This window comes from Rhododendron vialii, chromosome 4a (assembly GCF_030253575.1).
Source record: "Rhododendron vialii isolate Sample 1 chromosome 4a, ASM3025357v1".
Taxonomy (NCBI): Eukaryota; Viridiplantae; Streptophyta; class Magnoliopsida; order Ericales; family Ericaceae; genus Rhododendron; species Rhododendron vialii.
The window spans coordinates 36,490,778-36,511,111 of record NC_080560.1 but is presented as its reverse complement, the minus strand read 5'-3'; the positions used below and the strand labels follow the sequence as shown (position 1 = coordinate 36,511,111).

Here is a 20,334-nt window from a genome sequence, read left to right as displayed (position 1 = left end):
GACGGAGAATCGACGGGAAATCGTATTGTAAAGCTTGCTGGAATGTGGATGTGAAAAGTGGAGTTTGGTTCCTTGCCGTATTTCAGGACTTCTTTGGAAACAAACAATGAAGTGGATGAAGTATGGAAGAAGATTAACAAAATGGACTTTATTAACCCTCAAGGTAGAAGAACAACCAATCGAGATGATTGAGTGAACAATTACAAGTTAATTCTACTCCTAGAAAAGAAAAGATAAAGGCCTGATTGGCGTTGTTTGTGTGTCCCTGAAACTGCTACTAACTTGTTTTTAAATAGGCCTCTCTACCTTTGAATTCAAATCTTCCCTCCAAAGTTGCAGTTGAAAGACTCCCTTGATTGCTGCTTAAGAACTTCCTCCAACTGCCGATCATACCCACGTTGGGAAAATTGTCTCGTTAATTGCGGTCATCATCCTCTTCAATCGTGAAATCGTGGGATCCAGTTCCACTTGACACCTGTCACCTTATCGACGGACAAAAAGGTCATAAGAATACGCCACGTGTAGGCCAATCGACGGACAAGACTTTTCATAGTTTCACCATCGATTCTACATTATTTGGGTAAGCCCATTCTATCCTCTTACTTGCCCATATTTACCCTTGCCACGTGTCGTCAAATCGACGGGTAAGATGGAAATCTTAATTGTGGTACAAACAGGTACGCATGTGTTTAAAGAATGGTCTGGTCTTGAGGTCATAGATAGCTCGCAATTAAAAAATAACAATCTCATCTTACAATTACATTATATCAGGATGGTATGAGCAGGTATGATTTGGTACTCATCTTACAATTTCATGCTATGCAATGCAAGTTCAATGACCCTGTTCATTTTGGAATTTTGAATTTAAATTTATAGATAATGAGTGTAGAGAGAAAGATAGTAATTATTGAAAATATTAGTGATAATTGGAGAGAGATAAAAAGAAAAATGAGAGTAATGATAATGATTAAAATCAAAAATCCAAAATCCAAAACCTTTAACAGAATAAGACCTTGTTTGGTTAAGGATATAGAATTTAGTACTCTAATCATTATCCTATTTCTCTCTTTACTTATTCAAAAATGCTACTTGCACAACCGTTGTGTTGGTTGTGTGTGTAATTCTGACCGTCCAGATGTATTTGGATGGTCTAGATTTTAAACAAACTCTTCCAATAAATGCACAGAGTAGTACACCCCAAAATACAGAAAAAAGGAAAAAGGAAAAAACCCAGCATTGTGCTATAAAGCTATGTATTGAATCTTCCCGTCATCCTTTACTTGCTCCGAAAAAAGTTGCAACTATATCTGCGCAATTCTTGGGTTTCGTTATTCTATTTCTTTCCACGCTCATTATCTACAAATCCAAATTCAAAATCCCAAAAGAGAAAGGATTAGAGGAATTTGTTGGATGGTGAGAAGACGCAGATTTTAGCCAATTGCTTGCGATATATAAATCAGATCACAATAAATAGTACACGGGTAGCATATACGTGAGGCACCTAAGCCTATAAAAAGACCTATCAAGAGAAGTAAATGATGTGAATTTGCATAGTATCATGACTATTGATTTGCCATAAATATGCCCGCAGCTATAAAACAGCTATCAAAAGAAGAAAATGCTGTGTATTGGAATAGTATCTTGGACTATTGCTTTGCCATAAATGCACAAAGTAGTACACCCCAAAATACAGAAAAAAGGAAAAAAGGAAAAAACTCAGCGTTGCGCTATAAAGCTGTGTATTGATTCTTCCCGTCATCCTTTACTTGCTCCGAAAAAAGCTGCAACTATATCTGCACAATTCTTGAGTTTTGTTATTCTATTTCTTTTCACGCTCATTATCTGCAAATCCAAATTCAAAATCCCAAAAGAGAAAGGATTAGAGGAATTTGTTGGAGTGGTAAGAAGACGCAGGTTTTAACCAGTTGCTTGTGATATATAAATCAGATCACAATAAATAGTAATCGGGTAGCACAAGTAACACTACGCGCTATTACATGAGGCACCTAAGCCTATAAAAAGACCTATCAATAGAAGTAAGTGATGTGAATTTGCATAGTATCATGACTATTGATTTGCTATAAATGCCCAGCAGCTATAAAACAGCTATGAAAAGAAGAAAATGATGTGTATTGGAATAGTATCTTGAACCATTGCTTTGCCATAAATGCACAGAGTAGTACACCCCAAAAAACAGAAAAAAGAGAAAAGGGAAAAAACCCAGCGTTGTGCTATAAAACTGTGTATTGAATCTTTCCGTCATCCTTTACTTGCTCCGAAAAAAGCTGTAACTATATCTGCACAATTCCTGGGTTTTGTTCTTCAGCAAAATTAGCAGGCCTCCAAAAGGTGTGTATCTCAATAACTCTTAACCTTAATTTTTAGTAAAACCATAAAAATTCTTGGAACCTTGTTATTAGTTGTGTATCACACAAACATAAATTAGATATACTTTGTTGTTGTATTAATGCTAATCATTGTATCTAATATCACTTGTTATTAACTTTGCTATCTGTAAGCCTCCTGACTATATATAGTCAGAAAAAGGCCAGGCCAACAATATGCTAGAGCTAGGCATAGTAAACAATTGTTGGAGTTTGATTATCAGGTTATGCGTTAGTGAGATTAGCTGTTGGTCGAAGTTAATATGGTAGTCCTGTTGGAAAACTAATTTTACAGCCTCGAATAATAGAATGCTAATTGACGTAACATGAATAATATAATAGTCTTGCAGTACCTGGATTGGTTAGCTAGCAAGATTGCAAACAAGAAACCTCGAACTTCGTATGCTGATATCCCACAAGATACCAAAGATCGGCGCAATCAACGTCGTAGAGAATTAAATGGTAATCTTCCAGCAGCAGCCAGGGCCAAGCGGAATGAACGCCGTAAACAATTACGCTTACAGAAAAAAAAAGAACAGCGAAGAATCAACAAGATCAATTCGCTCTACAAATAGGTCTGGAAACTTCTGGCAAAATATGACACGTACCATGGTTCCAACACAAACAGTTCATCCAACCAACTCAGAAGTTGTGACTGAGCCATAACCAGCTGCGACAATTTCGACAGATGAAGATGCCACAAAAACCTTTGTGGCAGGTGTACTTACCAAGGTTTCTCGGCCTTTTGTTCATTGTTGTGCTACCAGTATACATGAAATAGGTAATTTAATGTTTTGAGTGGGATTTCTTTATAGCATAGTAATAAAACATGTATGGAATTTCCCAGTCCCATCTTCAACTTTCGAATAAATGACAGACCTTCTAACTCTAGTCGATTTCAGGTTCAAGCTCATGTGCAACAGTTGCAGCCGCAAAAAGATCCAGTATATTTATTTCTTAAACTCAAGTATTTGTTCATACCAGGGGATTACCCGCACGACAACTAATAGTTCCGTTCTCTCGTATTTTGCTACTATAGGAAAAGGAAATACAAATGGCCAACCTGTACCTGTACGTCGACATCCAGTGCCAACCAAACCATTTGTGTTGCCGAGCGTACCTCAGTATGTTCATTGTCATGCCAAACGCTTCCCATTTGAACCTGATGGTTTTTGTTGCTCCAAGGGTCAAGTCTCCCTCTATCCTTTGTGTACTTCGGATAAGCTACTAAACCTGTATCGAGATTCTTCGAAATTATCCAAAGATTTCCGAACACATATTCGTCCTTACAACAATATGTTCGCTTTCACTTCATTCGGTGTAACTCTCGACCCACGGTACACCAAAAACCACCAAGGGATCTACACGTTCCGTGCTAATGTCAAATCTACCACTTCCTCCACACTCTATACCCTGCAGATGGGAAGCCATCCTACCTTCAGCTACACTTCTACTGTCACGCCCTCGATTTTCAACATAATAAAGTAATACATTTCAATAAAAGAGAAACCTCGCATATCATATACGTTACCCAAATGAGTTTCCCACCTGTTTAATTTACAAACAAGTCCTTAAGTTTAGATAATTACAACTTTAGTCAAAAGAAAATTCAGTAATAATTAGTTACAAAACCACCTTTAACAAAATGAGATCTTCACAAAGATGACGAAATAACCAGTGATGTCAGCTTCCAAAAGTCTTTTACTGTCAAGCACATAATGCATGCAATCTATTGCCCGGCATCAGAACCTGAAAAGAAAGATTTGGTTGAGCTACACTAGCCCAGTAGAAAATTCTAAACTCAAGCTATATGCAATTTGAATGAACCATGCACCGAGAATGAATGAGTACTGACAGATACGCCTATACCACAAATGACTACCAACAAGCTGCGAATTATCGCCTAAGAGTCCTAGACTTCACATCAATGTCACTAGCCGTTTACTTCTTTAACTAGTTACATTATTAAACTCACGTCATCTCACACTTGTCTATAATCAAATCAAAACATCTTATTATTCTCCGTATGATAGTACAATCTTTCTCGTGTCCACATTGATCTTCATTAAATCCCTTAATTTCAAAACCTTTCTTTTCCTTTAATCCGGTATTTCCCATCAAATAATCACTAGGGTCACCTCGGGTCTAGTTCCCTCGAGCGCAGGGTCACCCCGAGTCTTTTCCCTCAATAACAATAATCAGGTGGGGTCACCTTGGGTCTAGTTCCCTCGAGCGCAGGGTCACCCCAAGTCTTTTCCTCCAATAATATGAATCAGTTGGGTCACCTCGGGTCTAGTTCCCTCGAGCGCAGGGTCACCCCGAGTCTTTTCCCTCAATAACGACCACTTGGGTCACCTTTCACACTTTTCACAATCGACATCATTTCATAATCAATTTCATCATCCCTTTAACGGTTATACCACTGAATTTTAATTAATCATTACGTGACTCCACAAATATACATGTTCATGCCTTTTCATTAATTTAGCCATTCACATTTGACATAGCATACTAAGCCCGTACATATAATCCTACCATACTTTATCCGTTAGTTTCTACACTTGAGCCTCATAGAGAGAGTGTCAAAAGGATTAAAAGGCTTGACGAGTCGAGAGGACACGAGTTATTTCCTCATTTCAAACAATTCTTTCTCACATCAATTTTCACTTCAAGCATTCCAAACAATCTACCAATCTACCACGTTGACTACATCTCAAACCGTTCCTAACTGTCATCCATATCAAGACTCGGACTAATTAATTATTACACGCCTATTCCTTTAAGTACACCATAACCTCACGCGTCCTCACCGTACCTCTAAGTACATTTCCCGTACCTTCACACGCCACATATTAACCCATGACTAGACTTTACGATGCCTGATCATCTAGTTTCTATACTTGGAGTCCGTAAAAGCATGTACTAAACGAATCTAAGAAATTTACGAATCGAGAGAGGGAACGGATTGCAACACTACTCATCGAATCCCTAGACATGTTCACTCTAGTCCATTGGATGCCACTCTAAGTGAGAAATGAGTAATACTCATCAAAACACTTGGAAGAATACACAAACAAGCTCATTAGAGTCGATGAGAGGCTTTGACATGCAAGTTGAAAGATATAGGAAAGCAGCTGAAAGATACTGCAGCAGCTCAAATAAGCAGGTGAAAGCAGGTGAAACTTCTAGTCTCCTACCGGTAGGCAAGCAAGTCCTACCGGTAGAACTTGAAAACAGAAAGGCTAACATTCCGGTAAAACCTAGACCTACCGGTAGGTGAACAAGTCCTACCGGTAGAAACTCCAATTCACGCAACCTACCGGTAGGCAAGCAAGTCCTACCGGTAGAACTTGGAAACAGAAAGGTCAACATTCAAATTCGAGCGTGACCTACCGGTAGGCAAGAAATTCCTACCGGTAGAAGTTCGATACATGCTTGACCTACCGGTAGGTAAGGAATTCCTACCGGTAGAAGTTCGATACGTTGAGCAGCTTTTGAGCTGCTGCTGTACGTTTGAGCTGGTTGACAAAATTTCTCAATCGTTCTACCGGTAGGGTAAAAGCTCCTACCGGTAGGAGGAGTTACTTACAGACGATTTCAACAGATTTCGACAGAAAATTTTAAGTTTCGATCCAATCTCGACGACAACCAATACCAGCTCGAATAAGGCATAAAAACACTCAAATAGCATATAAAGTGAGGTAGAATTCCCTACCTCGAAGTCGGAGCACGAAACCCAAGAAGTTACAAGCCCTAGCTTTCCGAAAACCTTGTTCCAACCGGAATACAACTTCTCCGAGCTCGAACCGGAGCGATACGGACCACAATACACGAGTAGAAGATGGAATGGAGGTTATTTGTTGTGGGTTTTGAATTTAGAGGTGAGTTTTTGGGTGAGGGAGTGAGAGAGGTAGAGAGAGCCGAGAGAGAATGGGAGAGAGAATGGGATGGGGTTTTGGGAATTATTTTCCCCTGGCACACACACACTTATACACACATGCACCTTATCACACTAACACCCACATATTTTAAACTCTTGCACATTGACCCACAATTAAAATAAACTCAATCAATTTCACATTTTATTTTATTTTATTTTATTTTATAAAATGTTCAAATAATATCCGAAAAATACGGGTCCTTACATCTACGACACTGCAAAGGAAGTTGAGCACAGATTAGACTGTCTGGACAATTTAGATCTAGCCACCATTACTCTACTTATAGATATCTTAAAACCCAATCCCTATTCAAAGTTTTTCAGATCCCTATCAACAACACCGAATATAGATTCCTACCAGATAAGGCTTAGAGCTGATCCAATTGTGAATGATAAAACCTTTAGTGCACCAGCAGCATCACAAGTTGCGCTTATCTGGAAGGACACCGAAGATGCTTCAGAACTAAGAGAACGTGATATATTGGTTCAGAAGCATGATGGCCATAGTGTAACAATAAAATATTACTATGGATGCTATGACCCTCTACAGTATCCACTATTATTTCCATATGGAGAACCAGGATGGCATCGCGGCATTAAACGAACCAATTGCTACAAATGTTCTACCCAGACGTTATCTATACCAGATGAATCTACAACGGTAGAACAGCTACTCAATGCTGAATCTCTATGTGAGTAAAATAATTTATTAAGCTATTCATTACCAAAATTGGTGTAAATAAATACTTATTATTGTTGCGCTTCATCCTCGGTGTTTGAAGAAAACTCGACAAAACAAAATATGGTTTTGGCTCGTGAGTTCTATGCGTACCGGTTTCAAATACGGCCAAAAATTGATTCTATTATCTTAGAATCAGGTCGGCTGCTACAACAATATGCCGTAGGTATGTCAAGATTGAAACTTCAAGGCTGGATTACTTTAGGCATAAGCAAGATGAAATAAGAGCGGATTTGTACCAAGGAATTATAGACAGCGTAGCGCAAGGAGAATCAAGGGGATCCAAAATTGGAACGCAGATAATCCTACCTGGTTCGTTCATAGGAGGCCCACGGGACATGCACAAAAGATATCTGGATGCAATGGCATTAGTGGAAAGATACGGAAAACCAGATGTATTTTTAACGATGACTTGTAATCCCAAATGGATAGAAATTACAAATGAATTGAAGCCACATGAAGATGTACAGAACAGGCCTGATCTCGTGGCTAGAGTCTTTAAAAGCAAATTGGAACAGATGAAAAAAGAGGTCATTAAGAAGAAACTGTTTGGTCCTGTTCAAGCATACACCTATGTAATCGAGTTCCAAAAAAGAGGTCTACCGCATGTGCACTTGCTGCTGATATTGAAGAGAGGTCACAAACTTACAAGTCCTGAGCATTTTGACCAATTTATATCTGCTGAAATACCGATGAAAATGAAAATCCACATCTCTATCTAGCCATGTTGAGACACATGATGCATGGTCCTTGTGGAAAGCTTAACCCAAGTAACTTCTGCATGAAAAATGATAAATGCAAGAACCATTATCCCAAAAAATTCACAGAGGCTACAACTGTTGCAGCAGATGGTTATCCAATTTACCGACAAAGGAATGATAACAAGCAAGTACAAGTGCGCCAACAAATGCTGGATAACAGATGGGTGGTGCCTTATAATCCATATCTACTGGCTATGTTGGATTGTCATGTCAATGTTGAAATTTGCTCAACTATAAAAGCCGTTAAATATTTATACATGTACATCTACAAAGGACATGACAAAATCGTATTTAAAATCATTGCACAGCAAACCAATGAAGTTGTCGATGAAATCACAGCATTCCAATCAGCCAGATGGGTGACACCACCCGAAGCAATGTGGCGGATATACAAATTCAACTTGTTTGATATGCATCCATCAGTTATAGCTCTCCAATTGCATTTAGAAAACTGCCAAGTTGTGGGTTTCAGAAAAACAACAAACTTGGATTGCTTGGCTGACTCTGAATTCTTCTCAAGAACAATGTTAACACAGTTCTTCTACATGAATGCCCACAATGAGAAAGCCAAAGAGGCAAAATTCTTGTACAAAGATTTTCCGATGGCATTTGTTTGGTCAACGCAAACAAGATATTGGTCTGAGCGACAGCACAAGAATGTAATAGGTCGTATCATAACCGTAAATCCATCCCAAGGTGAATTGTACTACTTGAGATTATTACTGAACCACATCCCAAGTCCAACCTCGTTTGCTTACTTAAGAACCGTAGGAGGAAGAACATATGGTACATATAGAGAAGCAGCAATTGCTCATGGATTGCTCAGTGATGATAGAGGTAATGAAAAATGCTTAAAAGAGGCATGCGGTTATCAGATGCCTAATTCCCTTGTCACGTCCTCGATTTTAAACATAATTATAAATGATTTACATAATAAAAATACTCACAAATATCCGTACGGTACCCAAAAGATCACTATATTCTCATTCCCAAAGCAAATACTTCCAAGTTCACACGGTTCCAAAATATTACAATATCGGCTCAACGGCCCCAGATTTAACATAAGTAGCGAAGTTCGAAAGAGAATTAGTGGTTACAATATTCCGAGTCAAAAGAATTACAATTTAAGTTACAAATACATCTTTCAAAATAAGTTGACAAAGATGAATAGGTAACTCCTTCAGTTAGCTTTCAAAAATAATGTCCACACTCCAAGCACGCCAAGCAATGCAAGCTATGGTTCCGGGTTAGCACCTGAAAATAATATAAAGCTTGAGCTACACTAGCTCAGTAGAAATGTCTACGCAAACTCTATATGCAAATGAGCGAGACGAATGAACGAATGATAAAAGATCACAAGACAACGGAGGAAGCACAATTTTCATGAACAAGTGTCCCAAAATCTCCAATTTTTCTTTTATTCAACCCATAAACCATACCCTTTCAATTTATGTCTCAACATGTCGTGTCGTTTGGGTGTCTGAGCCGAAGCTCCTGCCAGGCTAATTTTGGGGCTCTGATATCCCATGCCAAGCACCCACCTTGAAGGTTGGGCCTTGAGTGATTATTTTGAGCATTAGCTCCTGCCAGGCTAATTATGGAACCCTGATATCCCCTGCCAGGCACCCACCCGTCGATGGGCCCTGAATGTTTGCGCGTCATTTGCAAGTTCAAGTGTATCTTTCGTAAAACATTGTGCAATTCGAAGCTCATCCTTAACATTTAAAAAAAAGGAATTTACATTTTCGGACAAATCCAAGTTGGATGTCTCAATGATCATGGTACCATGCATGATTGCCCATGCCATCATCATATATAATAAACTAATCATTGAATCCCCTGGAAAGGCCTTTAGGCTTGGAAAAGAAAAAGTAGAACGGTACAGGAGGATTTTGCTTTTCACCGGTGGTCCACCTGTAGGGAACATGGAGCTACCGGTAGGAATTGTAAACAGTGGGTACAAAGTTTCAGCTGGTAAGAGTTCTACCGGTAGAAAGAAAAATACTACCGGTAGGTGGGAAAAAATTTAATAATCCTATCGGTAGGGAATAAGTTCTACCGGTACAAATTCAAAACATTGAGCACACATTTTTACGGTAACAAAGTTCTACCGGTAGAGGAAAATATCCTACCGGTAGGAATCCGGAATTTGGCGATTTTTCACCAAATGACAGATTTTGATCCAGACCAAACAACAACCAATACAAGCTCAAACAAAGCATGGAAATACTCAAATAAGACATAGGAGAACCCAAATAACATATAAAGAGAGATAGAATTTCCTACCTCAAGTATCCAAACCGAAATCAAGAAGATTATGTAAACCCTAGCTTCCGGAGTCCAAATCAAGCAACAATACGCCGAACCAAGCTTTGTCCAACACGATACAAGCTCGAATATACTAGTAGACGATGGAGTTAAGCTTGATTGTTGTGAGTTTTGAGTGATTGGGTGAGAGAGTGAGAGAGATCGAGAGACGAGAGAGTGATGAGATGAAAATGAAAAAAAAGAAAAGGATTTCTCCTGGTATACACGGCACACACATGCACTAATCACACGAACACCCATGGCTTTCCATATTCTCTCACATTGACCCCCAACTTTAATATTCTCAATAATCCAACACTTATTCATTTATAAATTATTAAAACATATAACGGAAATTTACGGGTCTTTACATCCCTTATGCAATTGTTTTGTACTATACTTGTGTTTTGTGGTGCACTTAATCCAAAGGAGCTACTCTTAAAATTTGAAGAGCCCTTGATGGAAGATTATGTTAAGAGATAAAAAAATGCTCCCAACTGTGGCACGACAATGTCTTTTGCGTTTTGTGAAGTCTACCTTAGAGTCTATGGGCAAGACTTTGCAAGATTTCGGGCTTGATGATCTGTTAGTAAATGAAGCTCAGCATGATCGAATGTGCAAAGAAATCTCAGATGAACAAGATATTAGCGTGTCAGAGATAGATTTGTTAAGCGTCTCGAAACTTAATCTGGACCAATTAAAAGCATACAGTGAAATCTTACAAGCTGTTAGAAAAAATGTTGGTACCTCTTTTTTCATAGATGGTCCTGGTGGCACAGGCAAAACCTTCCTATATCGTACTTTACTTACAACCATAAGATCTGCTAGGAGTATTGCACTTGCAACGGCTACTTCTGGGGTTGCTGCATCAATTTTGCCAAATGGTCGCACTGCACATTCTCGCTTTAAGATCCCACTAGATAGAGATGGCAAGCTATCTTACAACGTTGGCAAACAAACAGGTTTAGCAAAACTATTAAAAGTGACTTCATTTATTATATGGGATGAAGCATCAATGGCTAAAAGGCAGAGTATTGAAGCACTAGATAATCTATTAAAAGACATAACAGAAATTGATAGTTTGTTTGGTGGCAAAGTTGTAGTCCTTGGTGGGGATTTTAGACAGGTACTACCAGTTATACCAAAGGGTACAAAGGAGGATTGTATAGATGCCAGTTTGGTGAGGTCGCACATATGGCCTTGGTCTTAAAAAATTCACGCTCAAAGAAAACATGCGAGCTAGAACAGATCCATCGCTTAGCTGTTACCTATTAATAGTAGGTAACGGAGAGGAACCATGCAATTCAAATGATGAGATAACAATTCCTCCCTCGATGGTTATCACACCTGACCAAAAGACCACACCTGTTGAACAACTTATAGATTTTGTATTCCCGGATTTAAGACGCTACTCTATCGATGCAATATCAATGACACAATCTGCAATACTAACGCCCAGGAATGATTCAGTAGATCAAACAAACGAGCTGCTGATTAACAGATTTCCAGGAAAAGAGTACGTGCTCCTTAGCATTGATGAAATAGTCAACCAAGCTGACCAAGGACTATACGTTGATTTCATGCATTCAGTTTGTCCTCCTGGATTGCCATCTCACCGGCTTGTGTTAAAGGAAAATTGCCCAGTGATGATGTTGCAGAACTTAGATCCTTCCAAAAGATTATGCAATGGAACCAGGCCAATATGTCGAAAATTGCATAAACACGTCATAATGGCGCAAATAGCTGTTGGAGAGCACTAAGGAGACATTGTATTCATACCTCGTATCTCACTCCAACCATCCAATGCTAAGCTTTATCCAGTCCAATTCACCAGGCGTCAATTCCTAATAAGGCTCTGTTTTGCTATGACGATAAATAAAGCTCAAGGGCAAACACTAGATATTGTGGGCGTTAATTTACAGCAACTGTGTTTTCCCATGGACAACTATATGTTGCTGTTGCTCTTTCCTGTGCCACAACAGCATCGAAAATAAAAGTTATACTAGATACATCTTCTAATGAGAAGAAAATAGTAACATCAACTAAAAATATTGTGTACAATGAGATATTGAGCGAAGCACGCTCAAATCCAACAGAAGTGGACTTGGAGCTATCTGGTGTAAGTGCAATCTTATTCACTAGCAAACATTTTTGTTCAAATGCTTTTAGGTTTTACATGTGCTCTGAATCATGACCAAGTTAATGCTCGTATATAATCTTGTGCCTTACCACCCTTTTGTGTAGTATTTGCATCATAAGGAACAATTAAATACATAAGCTGTAGTGTTTATCTGCTTAAATAGAAACTTTTACATTTTACATAATACAACTTTACAAATACAGGTTCCCATTGTTGCCTGAGCCATGGCAGACAAATTGTGGATGATTGAGAATGTCAGAGAAGGTATAACCAACTGGACGGTTCAAGCAATGGTAATTGAAAAAGGTTACCCTAGAGTAACTTCAGGGGATCAGACTTACCAAAAACTTATGCTTATTGACTAAGGTTAGCATAATTGTATGATGCCTCTGCCTAAAAAGAGTACCAAGATATTTGTGATTTCAAACAATAAAGCAATGCCATATGCAAGGCACTAAAATCCAGTGCACCATCTGGAATGCTGATATACAAGTGCTGAAAGACACACTCAAACTATACCACAGTTACTGTAGAGACCCGTAATTATTTTCTCAAATTTTAAATGTTTAATATGTATTTGGATTATCAAAGTGTGTATAACAATGTGGATATGAGATGGGTCAATGTGAGATGACTTGTAAGTTGTGGGAGTTGACGTGATACAATAGGAGTGAAAGGGTGAAAGTATTATTTGTGCTATATAAGTCAAAAAAAAAAAAAATGGTGCTGCTATTCGCAGCCCTCTATTTACTCCCATAACCCGTTAAAAATTTCCAATTATACTCGACAGTTAGTTACCGAAATTGAGATATATTTTCAGCGTCCAATTACCGAAATATAATATTTTTTTCAACAGATGTTTACCGAAAATGCATGTTCGGCAGTTGTTTACCGAAAGTTGAACATATTTTCGACATGTAGTTACCGAAATATAATCTTGTTTTCAACAGCAATTTACCGAAATGTTATTTATGATTTTCAACAATCATTTACCGAAATTTAGTGGGTTACGGGAGTAAATAGAGGGCTGCGAATAGCGGCGCCCAAAAAAAAAGGGGAAGCAGGAGATTATTTTTTCTCTTTTCCTTTCCTTTCTTTCTTCTTCTCCGGCGTCTCTCTCGGCTCTCACCTCTCTCACCTTCTCTCTTCGATTTCATCAACCACGAGTGAGACTTTTGAAAAATCCCAAGTACTAAAGTTGTTCTACGCGACGAGAGCTTCCTATCCATCGAAGAAAATTCACGATTGGAGCACTTCGAAGTTTCCTCCATGTTCGGGCTTGCTTCTAACCCTCGAGGTAGGGATCTCCTACCTTCTTTACATGTCTAAGTGTTAGTTGGATGTACAAGAATCAAGTTTGATCATCTATTTTGAGTCTTGAATAAATCTTGTATGCTGAAAATTTCGTGGGTTCTGCTAATCTGTCTCTTTGGACCCTTTCTGCTAGGAATTAATTTTTGGTGCCTTCATAACAGTTAAAGTACGTTTCAATACGAAGATTTCGGTACTAAGATCATGAAAAACCGATAATCACACAATTAGTTATGAATTTTTGAATATCAGCTGTTTCTTGGATACGCGAATCTGTGCGTGGCTGTCTTCTTTTAACTTTCTGGGCATGATGAACAATTTGGTGGCTTTGGGTCTTTTAAAGGAGCTGCATATTTAAGTTAAGAAGGGATTGGCGTTGGAATCAAGTAATTTGGTTAAGTATACAATTTTTGGTGAATTTCTAAAGCAGGGTTGGTTGACTGGTGCGAAAATGGTTGCGAATTGGTTTTTCTTTTGATTGTTGGGTTAACCTCCTCTCGTTTCTGAACCTGGAATTTTTACTGAGTGTAGGGCTTGTAGTGGTGCAGCCTTTGGCGTTGGTTTCAATGTTTTTAGGTTTAAGATGAAAGAGTTATGATTTTTCAATCAATTTTACTTATTCCCGCGTAGAATCTGACAGCACCAGCGGACTTTGGTATAATGGCCATAACTCCTAGCTCGGGACTCGAAATGACGCACCGTTTGTTTTGTTAGAAACTAGACACATAGAGCTTTCCAACGATACATCCCATGCATCGTGGGTATGTCCGAGCGATAACAGATTTGCACCCAAAGTTGACCTAAATTCTGCCTTGCACTAGTTTTTACCGTTATGTTAAAGCTATAATCGCAAGGCCGTAGTTAGGTTACCCAAACTCTGCTTTTGATGTATGACCTATGGATTCAAAAAAGAAGTCTACTTTTCAATTGTTTAAGTGTCGCCCTGGAATTCATGTTGTTTAATTGGATATGGTCAAATGTAAATGATTAATTTCGCCAATTTGATATGTGGGGATAGGATGAGTTGATCTAGATGATTAACTATTGGGATATGAGAACTAGTGAGCATAAGGGTTAAAATACTTGTAAACGATTGGAATAGAAAATGGATTAGATGGATGATACGATCGATGATAAATTAAGTTGTAGAATGTTTGACGCGATGTGTAAATTATTCGATGTCTTTTCATGAGATTGAGTCTCTGGGCTTGCGGGATACTTGCAGTAAGTTAAACAGGATTTGGTGAATCACTTGGCATGAGTGCATGGTTGTTAAGCATTGATGGGTACTACAAAGATGAGGATCTTTATAAGTATTTGCAAATTAGACTCTTAATGGCGATGTCACAAAGGGGGTCCGTTTGGTGGTAATATGAGATGTGAAATAAATGGTTGATTTACAATGTGAAGGATGTGGGTTTTTGTGCTTTCTTTATTGAAATGATGAAGACAAGATTATTTATGTGTAATTGAATCTAAGTATTGGTGTGAGAGATATGTTTTGCTATGTGTGGGGATTAGAGAAACGGTGGATAAAGAGATTGCTTGTTAGTGAGAATATGTGACACTAATTGAATGATAATGAAAGCCACGGATCCACCGTAAGGTGTGATGCCGAACATGGGACGCACGGGGGTCCTAAAAGCCCGGAATTAAATCAAAAGGATTTTAGTGGACGCACGGGGGTCTTAAAAGCCCGGAATTGAATCAAAAGGATTTTAGTGGACGCACGGGGGTCCTAAAAGCCCGGAATTGATTCAAAGGATTTTAGTGGACGCACGGGGGTCCTAAAAGCCCGGAATTGATTCAAAGGATTTTAGTGGAGGCACGGGGGTCCTAAAAGCCCGGAATTGAATCAAAAGGATTTTAGTGGACGCACGGGGGTCCCAAAAGCCCGGAATTGAATCAAAAAGATTTTAGTGGACGCACGGGGGTTCCAAAAGTCCAGAATTGAACGAAAGGATTTTAGTGGACGCACGGGGGTCCCTAGTGCCCGGAAGTGCACAAGAAAGCCATGGATCTACCGAAAGGTGTGATGCCGAAATGAACATAAGACGCATGAGGTCCTTAATGCCCGGAAATAAAATCGAAACGCGTGACATGGTGAAACGGAGAATCTTGTTATTATTTATTATCAAATTAAGATTGAAAATGTCAGTTTGAGTTGGTAACTTGGAACGTCTAATGTGTCAATACATGTTTTCTTTTATTTTTCCCTTTAGACCGCCAAATCCTTGTGGCTTGTTCTCTTGATGTGTGATGGGCAGTTCTGTGTGAATGTATAAGTGGTACCTCGTGGTGTGATGCATTGTGAGAGTTTCATGTATGGTATTTGCTTGTCAGACTTATAAGGGAAATCTTAATGTGGAGGAGTTTTGCTAGATGTTGAGATTTGAAGTTTGATTTGGGATTGACGGATGAGTTTCCTTATTGTTGAGGTGCGGTATTGTTCGACTTGTCATTGCTTACCTTATGTTCTAGCTCTACATGCCTAGTGTGTATATTTTTGGTGAGAGGTTGGTTGGTTGTATGAGAAAAGGAAGTGAAAACATTTTGTTAAAGAACTCAGACTAATCTTTAGATCATTGAAATGGAAAAATGAAAAAGCAGGGATTGGGTTGGGTAATGCCGTAGCGGTAAGCTGGGATTTTTAAGAATATTGATGTGTGTGTGGGTGAGAGTGTTGGTGTTTGAGAAATGAAGTTAAATATTTTCCAGCGTGAGTATGACATTTTGAGCTTCACTTTTGACAAAACAAGTACGCTTTTGGAAAATGTTTTCCCTTGTGATCTGTCTTCACTTCTGCATGCAATTTAGGTATGGATATCTCTACGAGCTAGTGTAGCTCACCCTATCCTTTCAGGTACTCGTCATGGCACTTAGCTTGGATTGCATGGAGTGCACATTGAGACGTCTCTTGAGAGCTTCATTGGAATCATTAAGGAGGTGTTTTATCATCTAGTCTAATTCATGTCGTGTACTTTACTCACAATTGAAGGTTGTATCTTTTGGTTAGAACATATGTAAAGCTAGGTATAAACTCCTCTCTTTGATTATTGTGAAGCCCTTTTAATGGAATATGTTTGGGAGACTTTATGTAAAAAAAAAAAAAAATTAGAGAGAAGAAGAAGAAGAGACTTTGATTCTTTGTTTGGATTGGCTTGACATTTAATGGTAAAGATAGTTGAGGAAAAAGATTTTTGTTTATAGAAAATATATTATTATTTTAGTTGAAAATCGAGGGCGTGACAGTTACTTAATAAGCAATGCAAAAGTGGAGATCACCCCACCAGATTACGTATTCTGGACAATACTCTGCAATGGAATCTCTCTTGCCGAACACCAATTGAAGAAAGCTCAGTTGCTGTTTACAATATTAGACGTATCAGATACCAATTTGTGCCACTTAAAGATTTGAGTGAATATGCCCGCGACACCCGAGGCTTTGGTAAATTCATAAATCCAAAAGAATTTAATTTTGTTTGCGTCATGATGCAACAGATGTTCTCTTTGCCATATTCCATATTGGTCCTAAACACACTACAAAGGATGACACCCCCATACAAAATATAACTGTCATTGACACAAGGTATGTTGTGTCATGCATCCTATTAACAACATAAATATAGCAGTCTTTACGGTTTAACATCAAAGCTATATTTTGTGTGCTACCAACATTCTTAATCATCCACAATATAAAATTCGCAGCAACGTTTCAACAACGCTTGTGCTATGGGGCAGTTCACCGAACATGAGGGAAAAATAATGGCTACACTTGAAGGACCATTCTCTATTGTGCAAGGAGCAAGATTGAAAGTTAACAACTATCAAGGTAAACCATAAGTTCTACTCCCTCCGTCCCTTTTTTTGTGTCCAGTATTCCATTTTGGGCTGTCCCTTAATAAGTGTCCATTTTGTAAAGTTAGGGAGGTAAAAGTTGGTGTATTGTCTATTTTGTCCCTAAAAGTAGAATTTATTTTGAAAAGTTAGTGAGTAAAAGTGTAATGATGATGGGTAAGTAGGGAAAGTGGAGGAAAAAGTTGATGTGAAAGGTGTAATGATGATGTCTTTTTAATAAGTTGGAGTTACGAAGCAGGACACTTAAAAAGGAACGGAGGGAGTACTTGTTTTAAAAATAGTCACCCATGTTTATGGAATTTAAGGTTGTTGGGGATTGGGAATACCATTATGTTGACAGGTTTCCAGCTGGCTACAAGAGGTTCTACTACCTTCAACTTCAATCTGCCAATTCTTGCAGCTGAAAAATTACGTGCTTGGTAAGAATGTCCATTTATAAGTATCACAAAATATAAGCTCTAAAACCCAATTAAACAACTGCTGTAGGTGTATGGCTAATGCAAAGGCAATCCACAAATTGCCAAAGCCAGAAAGGAATACAAGTGTGACACCACTGCGGCACAAGACACCACACAAAAAGGGCCCCATTAAGGTTAATCAGCTTTCGACCAACCACTGTTGACAAGGTACAACATCAAAACTTGGAATACATTATTAAACTTGACCTCACAAAAGCATAGAAAGTTAACTAAATTAATGTGCAGTATGAATTCCACTGGATCCAAGCCATTTGCAAGGTTGTTGATCTGACACAAAAATTTTGGTACCTAACATGCTCAAAATGCAACAATGTCATGGATGCCATGACTGATGGACCATTTTGGTGCAACCATTGCAAAGAACGAGTATCGCCGGTGCCAAAGTCAGTTCTTAATCGTAGAAATGGTTCATTGAATACATTTAAGAATATACGATATCATAACTAGCAAAGGCTAACTATGCAATTCCCCTTGAAATATTCCACAGCCTTAAATTCAACATGGAGTTATCAGACAAAACAGGGTCTATTGTTGCTACAATGTCTCCACAAGCTGCTGAAGGAATATTTGGCATCACAGCTGAGTACATGAGGTAAAACATAAAACAGGTAACTTGCATGACATATGGTACTCAAAATACAAACATATTTGTGTTTGGAATTCTTAGATTGTGAATCTAAACATAGGGCGAGCTATCCGCAACAGCAATTGAAAAGCTTTGCCAAGGTGTGGAATATGTTGTGCGAGTGAAAGCTTACAACTATACAAAGCATAGGCTCCCAAATTGTCTATACTCAATTCATGAATATGAATTCCCCAATAAGATTAAGCGAGATAACTATGCTGAAAAGGCCGGTAGCTCAGCTTCAAAGACTAAAAAGCCACCCAAAAAAAACCGTCGACAGCTCTTTGTGAACAAACAATGCAATGCATCTACAAATGAGGATGATCTTCCACTCGCGGTTGCTTTTGGGAAGAAGAAGAAACACTAATTTCAAACATCAAGGCAAACTTCTTAGTGCATCTAACTGCCACACCAGCTCGTTACGGAAACCAAAATAATGTAACTACCTTTTGCCTATTTGCTTAAACTTATTGCATCTATATGTAGCAAAATATTAAGGAATAATGGAACTAACCAGTTGTGTTGTGTATGGGCAGTCGAATCAGGGTACAGTCGTTTTGTACAATCAACAAAACAAACTATCCAATGCTGTATTGCAGTCAATTCAGATATTGGATGCAATCGCAAGTCCTAAATTTCTTGTGCAATCAAAGCTCATATTTAGGTTGTGTTATGCTTTCTAGGATAATTGTTCATACTAGAACATCAGAGATAGTAATAGTTGATGCACCAATTTCTTATTAATATTAAAAAAAGGTGCTAACTTCCATCCATGACAAGTTTACATGGTATTGGAGGATGCTTGAATTTCATAGTAATTACAGATGAGCCAAACTTAAGTGTGTAGGTCTCCAAATTATTGTAAGATCTTTCGGGATTTTTTAAAGATGCACGTGATTTTTTCAGGATTGATTATCCATTTCCATGAGAAAAGTCTAGAGAGTACACAATTATCATCACCAATTTAAAAAATCGTTGAGGTCCAGAAAAAAAGAAATTAAACTTTTAAAGCTTAAGTGTTGTGTTCATTGAATCTTTATTCTTTACAAGATTGGTTCAATTTCTTGATATTATGTTGAGAAGGTAAATTAGAAAACACAAGAAGTAATAAATACGTAAATAAATTCCAATCTTAGAAGTTTAAAAGAACGCAACCTTACTTTTAACTTATATCGAGAAGTTTTGAACCCTCAAGAAGAACAAGATTCAGGGTTTAGATTATAGCAATAGACCACTTGGCTAGATTAAGACCCTATTTCCTCCAAGAAAAATAGAAAGATATTATGGATATGTGATAATATATCATATGCCCAGAAATCTCCAATATTTGATCGAAATATTAAGACCCTTTTTCCTCCAAGAAAAATAGATTGAATATCGGATGAAATAATTCCACCAATGTAAACTTACGAACATTTATGATAAGTGCTCTCCTTTCTTTTTTTTTATTACATCAGGCCCATAGGGCAAACAAATTTCAGAGAAAATACAGGATCGAACCAAAACTGCTATTACAGTCTAGACACAAGCACCCCTGCCGAGGTAGACCTGCAACTAGGTTGCCGGACTAGGAGCAAGTCTACGAAAATAACTGTAGAAATCCCCAAGGAAACCAGTGCTATCCTGATAAGCACTAAAACACAGCTGAAATCTGGACAACGACAGAGATAACTAAAAACAGGTTAACTACTCCCATGGATCCATCCACAAGGGACACCGGCCGATTAGGATGAGAGGACCCATATGATAAGTGCTCTACGCATACATAATTTGACCAAAAATTGATATCC

At 38.3% G+C, this 20,334-nt stretch overlaps 1 protein-coding gene and 1 long non-coding RNA gene across 6 annotated transcripts; one reads left to right on the top strand and one right to left on the bottom strand.

The window, feature by feature from the left end:
• Positions 1-6,532: 6,532 nt before the first annotated feature.
• Positions 6,533-19,792, bottom strand: LOC131324114 (uncharacterized). 5 transcript variants are annotated; one of them, XR_009199229.1, is made up of 4 exons: positions 19,705-19,792; positions 17,767-17,833; positions 10,879-11,065; positions 6,533-7,840 (listed from the first exon to the last, which is right to left on the bottom strand). XR_009199229.1 is itself a non-coding variant. In XM_058355942.1 (4 exons), exons 2-4 carry the CDS (start codon positions 17,767-17,769, stop codon positions 8,090-8,092), a joined length of 381 nt encoding a protein of 126 aa, XP_058211925.1. In that variant the 5' UTR covers positions 17,770-17,833; positions 19,705-19,792; the 3' UTR covers positions 7,848-8,089. The 5 variants fall into 5 exon arrangements, 2 of the variants coding, with proteins under 2 accessions (XP_058211926.1, XP_058211925.1); XM_058355942.1 differs by lacking the exon at positions 6,533-7,840 and adding an exon at positions 7,848-8,275 and having other exon boundaries at positions 10,879-11,070; XR_009199228.1 differs by lacking the exon at positions 19,705-19,792 and having other exon boundaries at positions 17,767-18,398.
• LOC131324117 (uncharacterized) lies at positions 13,334-17,836 on the top strand. Its single transcript, XR_009199232.1, has 3 exons — positions 13,334-13,568; positions 16,446-17,425; positions 17,700-17,836. It is a non-coding gene; the product is annotated as an uncharacterized LOC131324117 (long non-coding RNA).
• Positions 19,793-20,334: the final 542 nt, after the last annotated feature.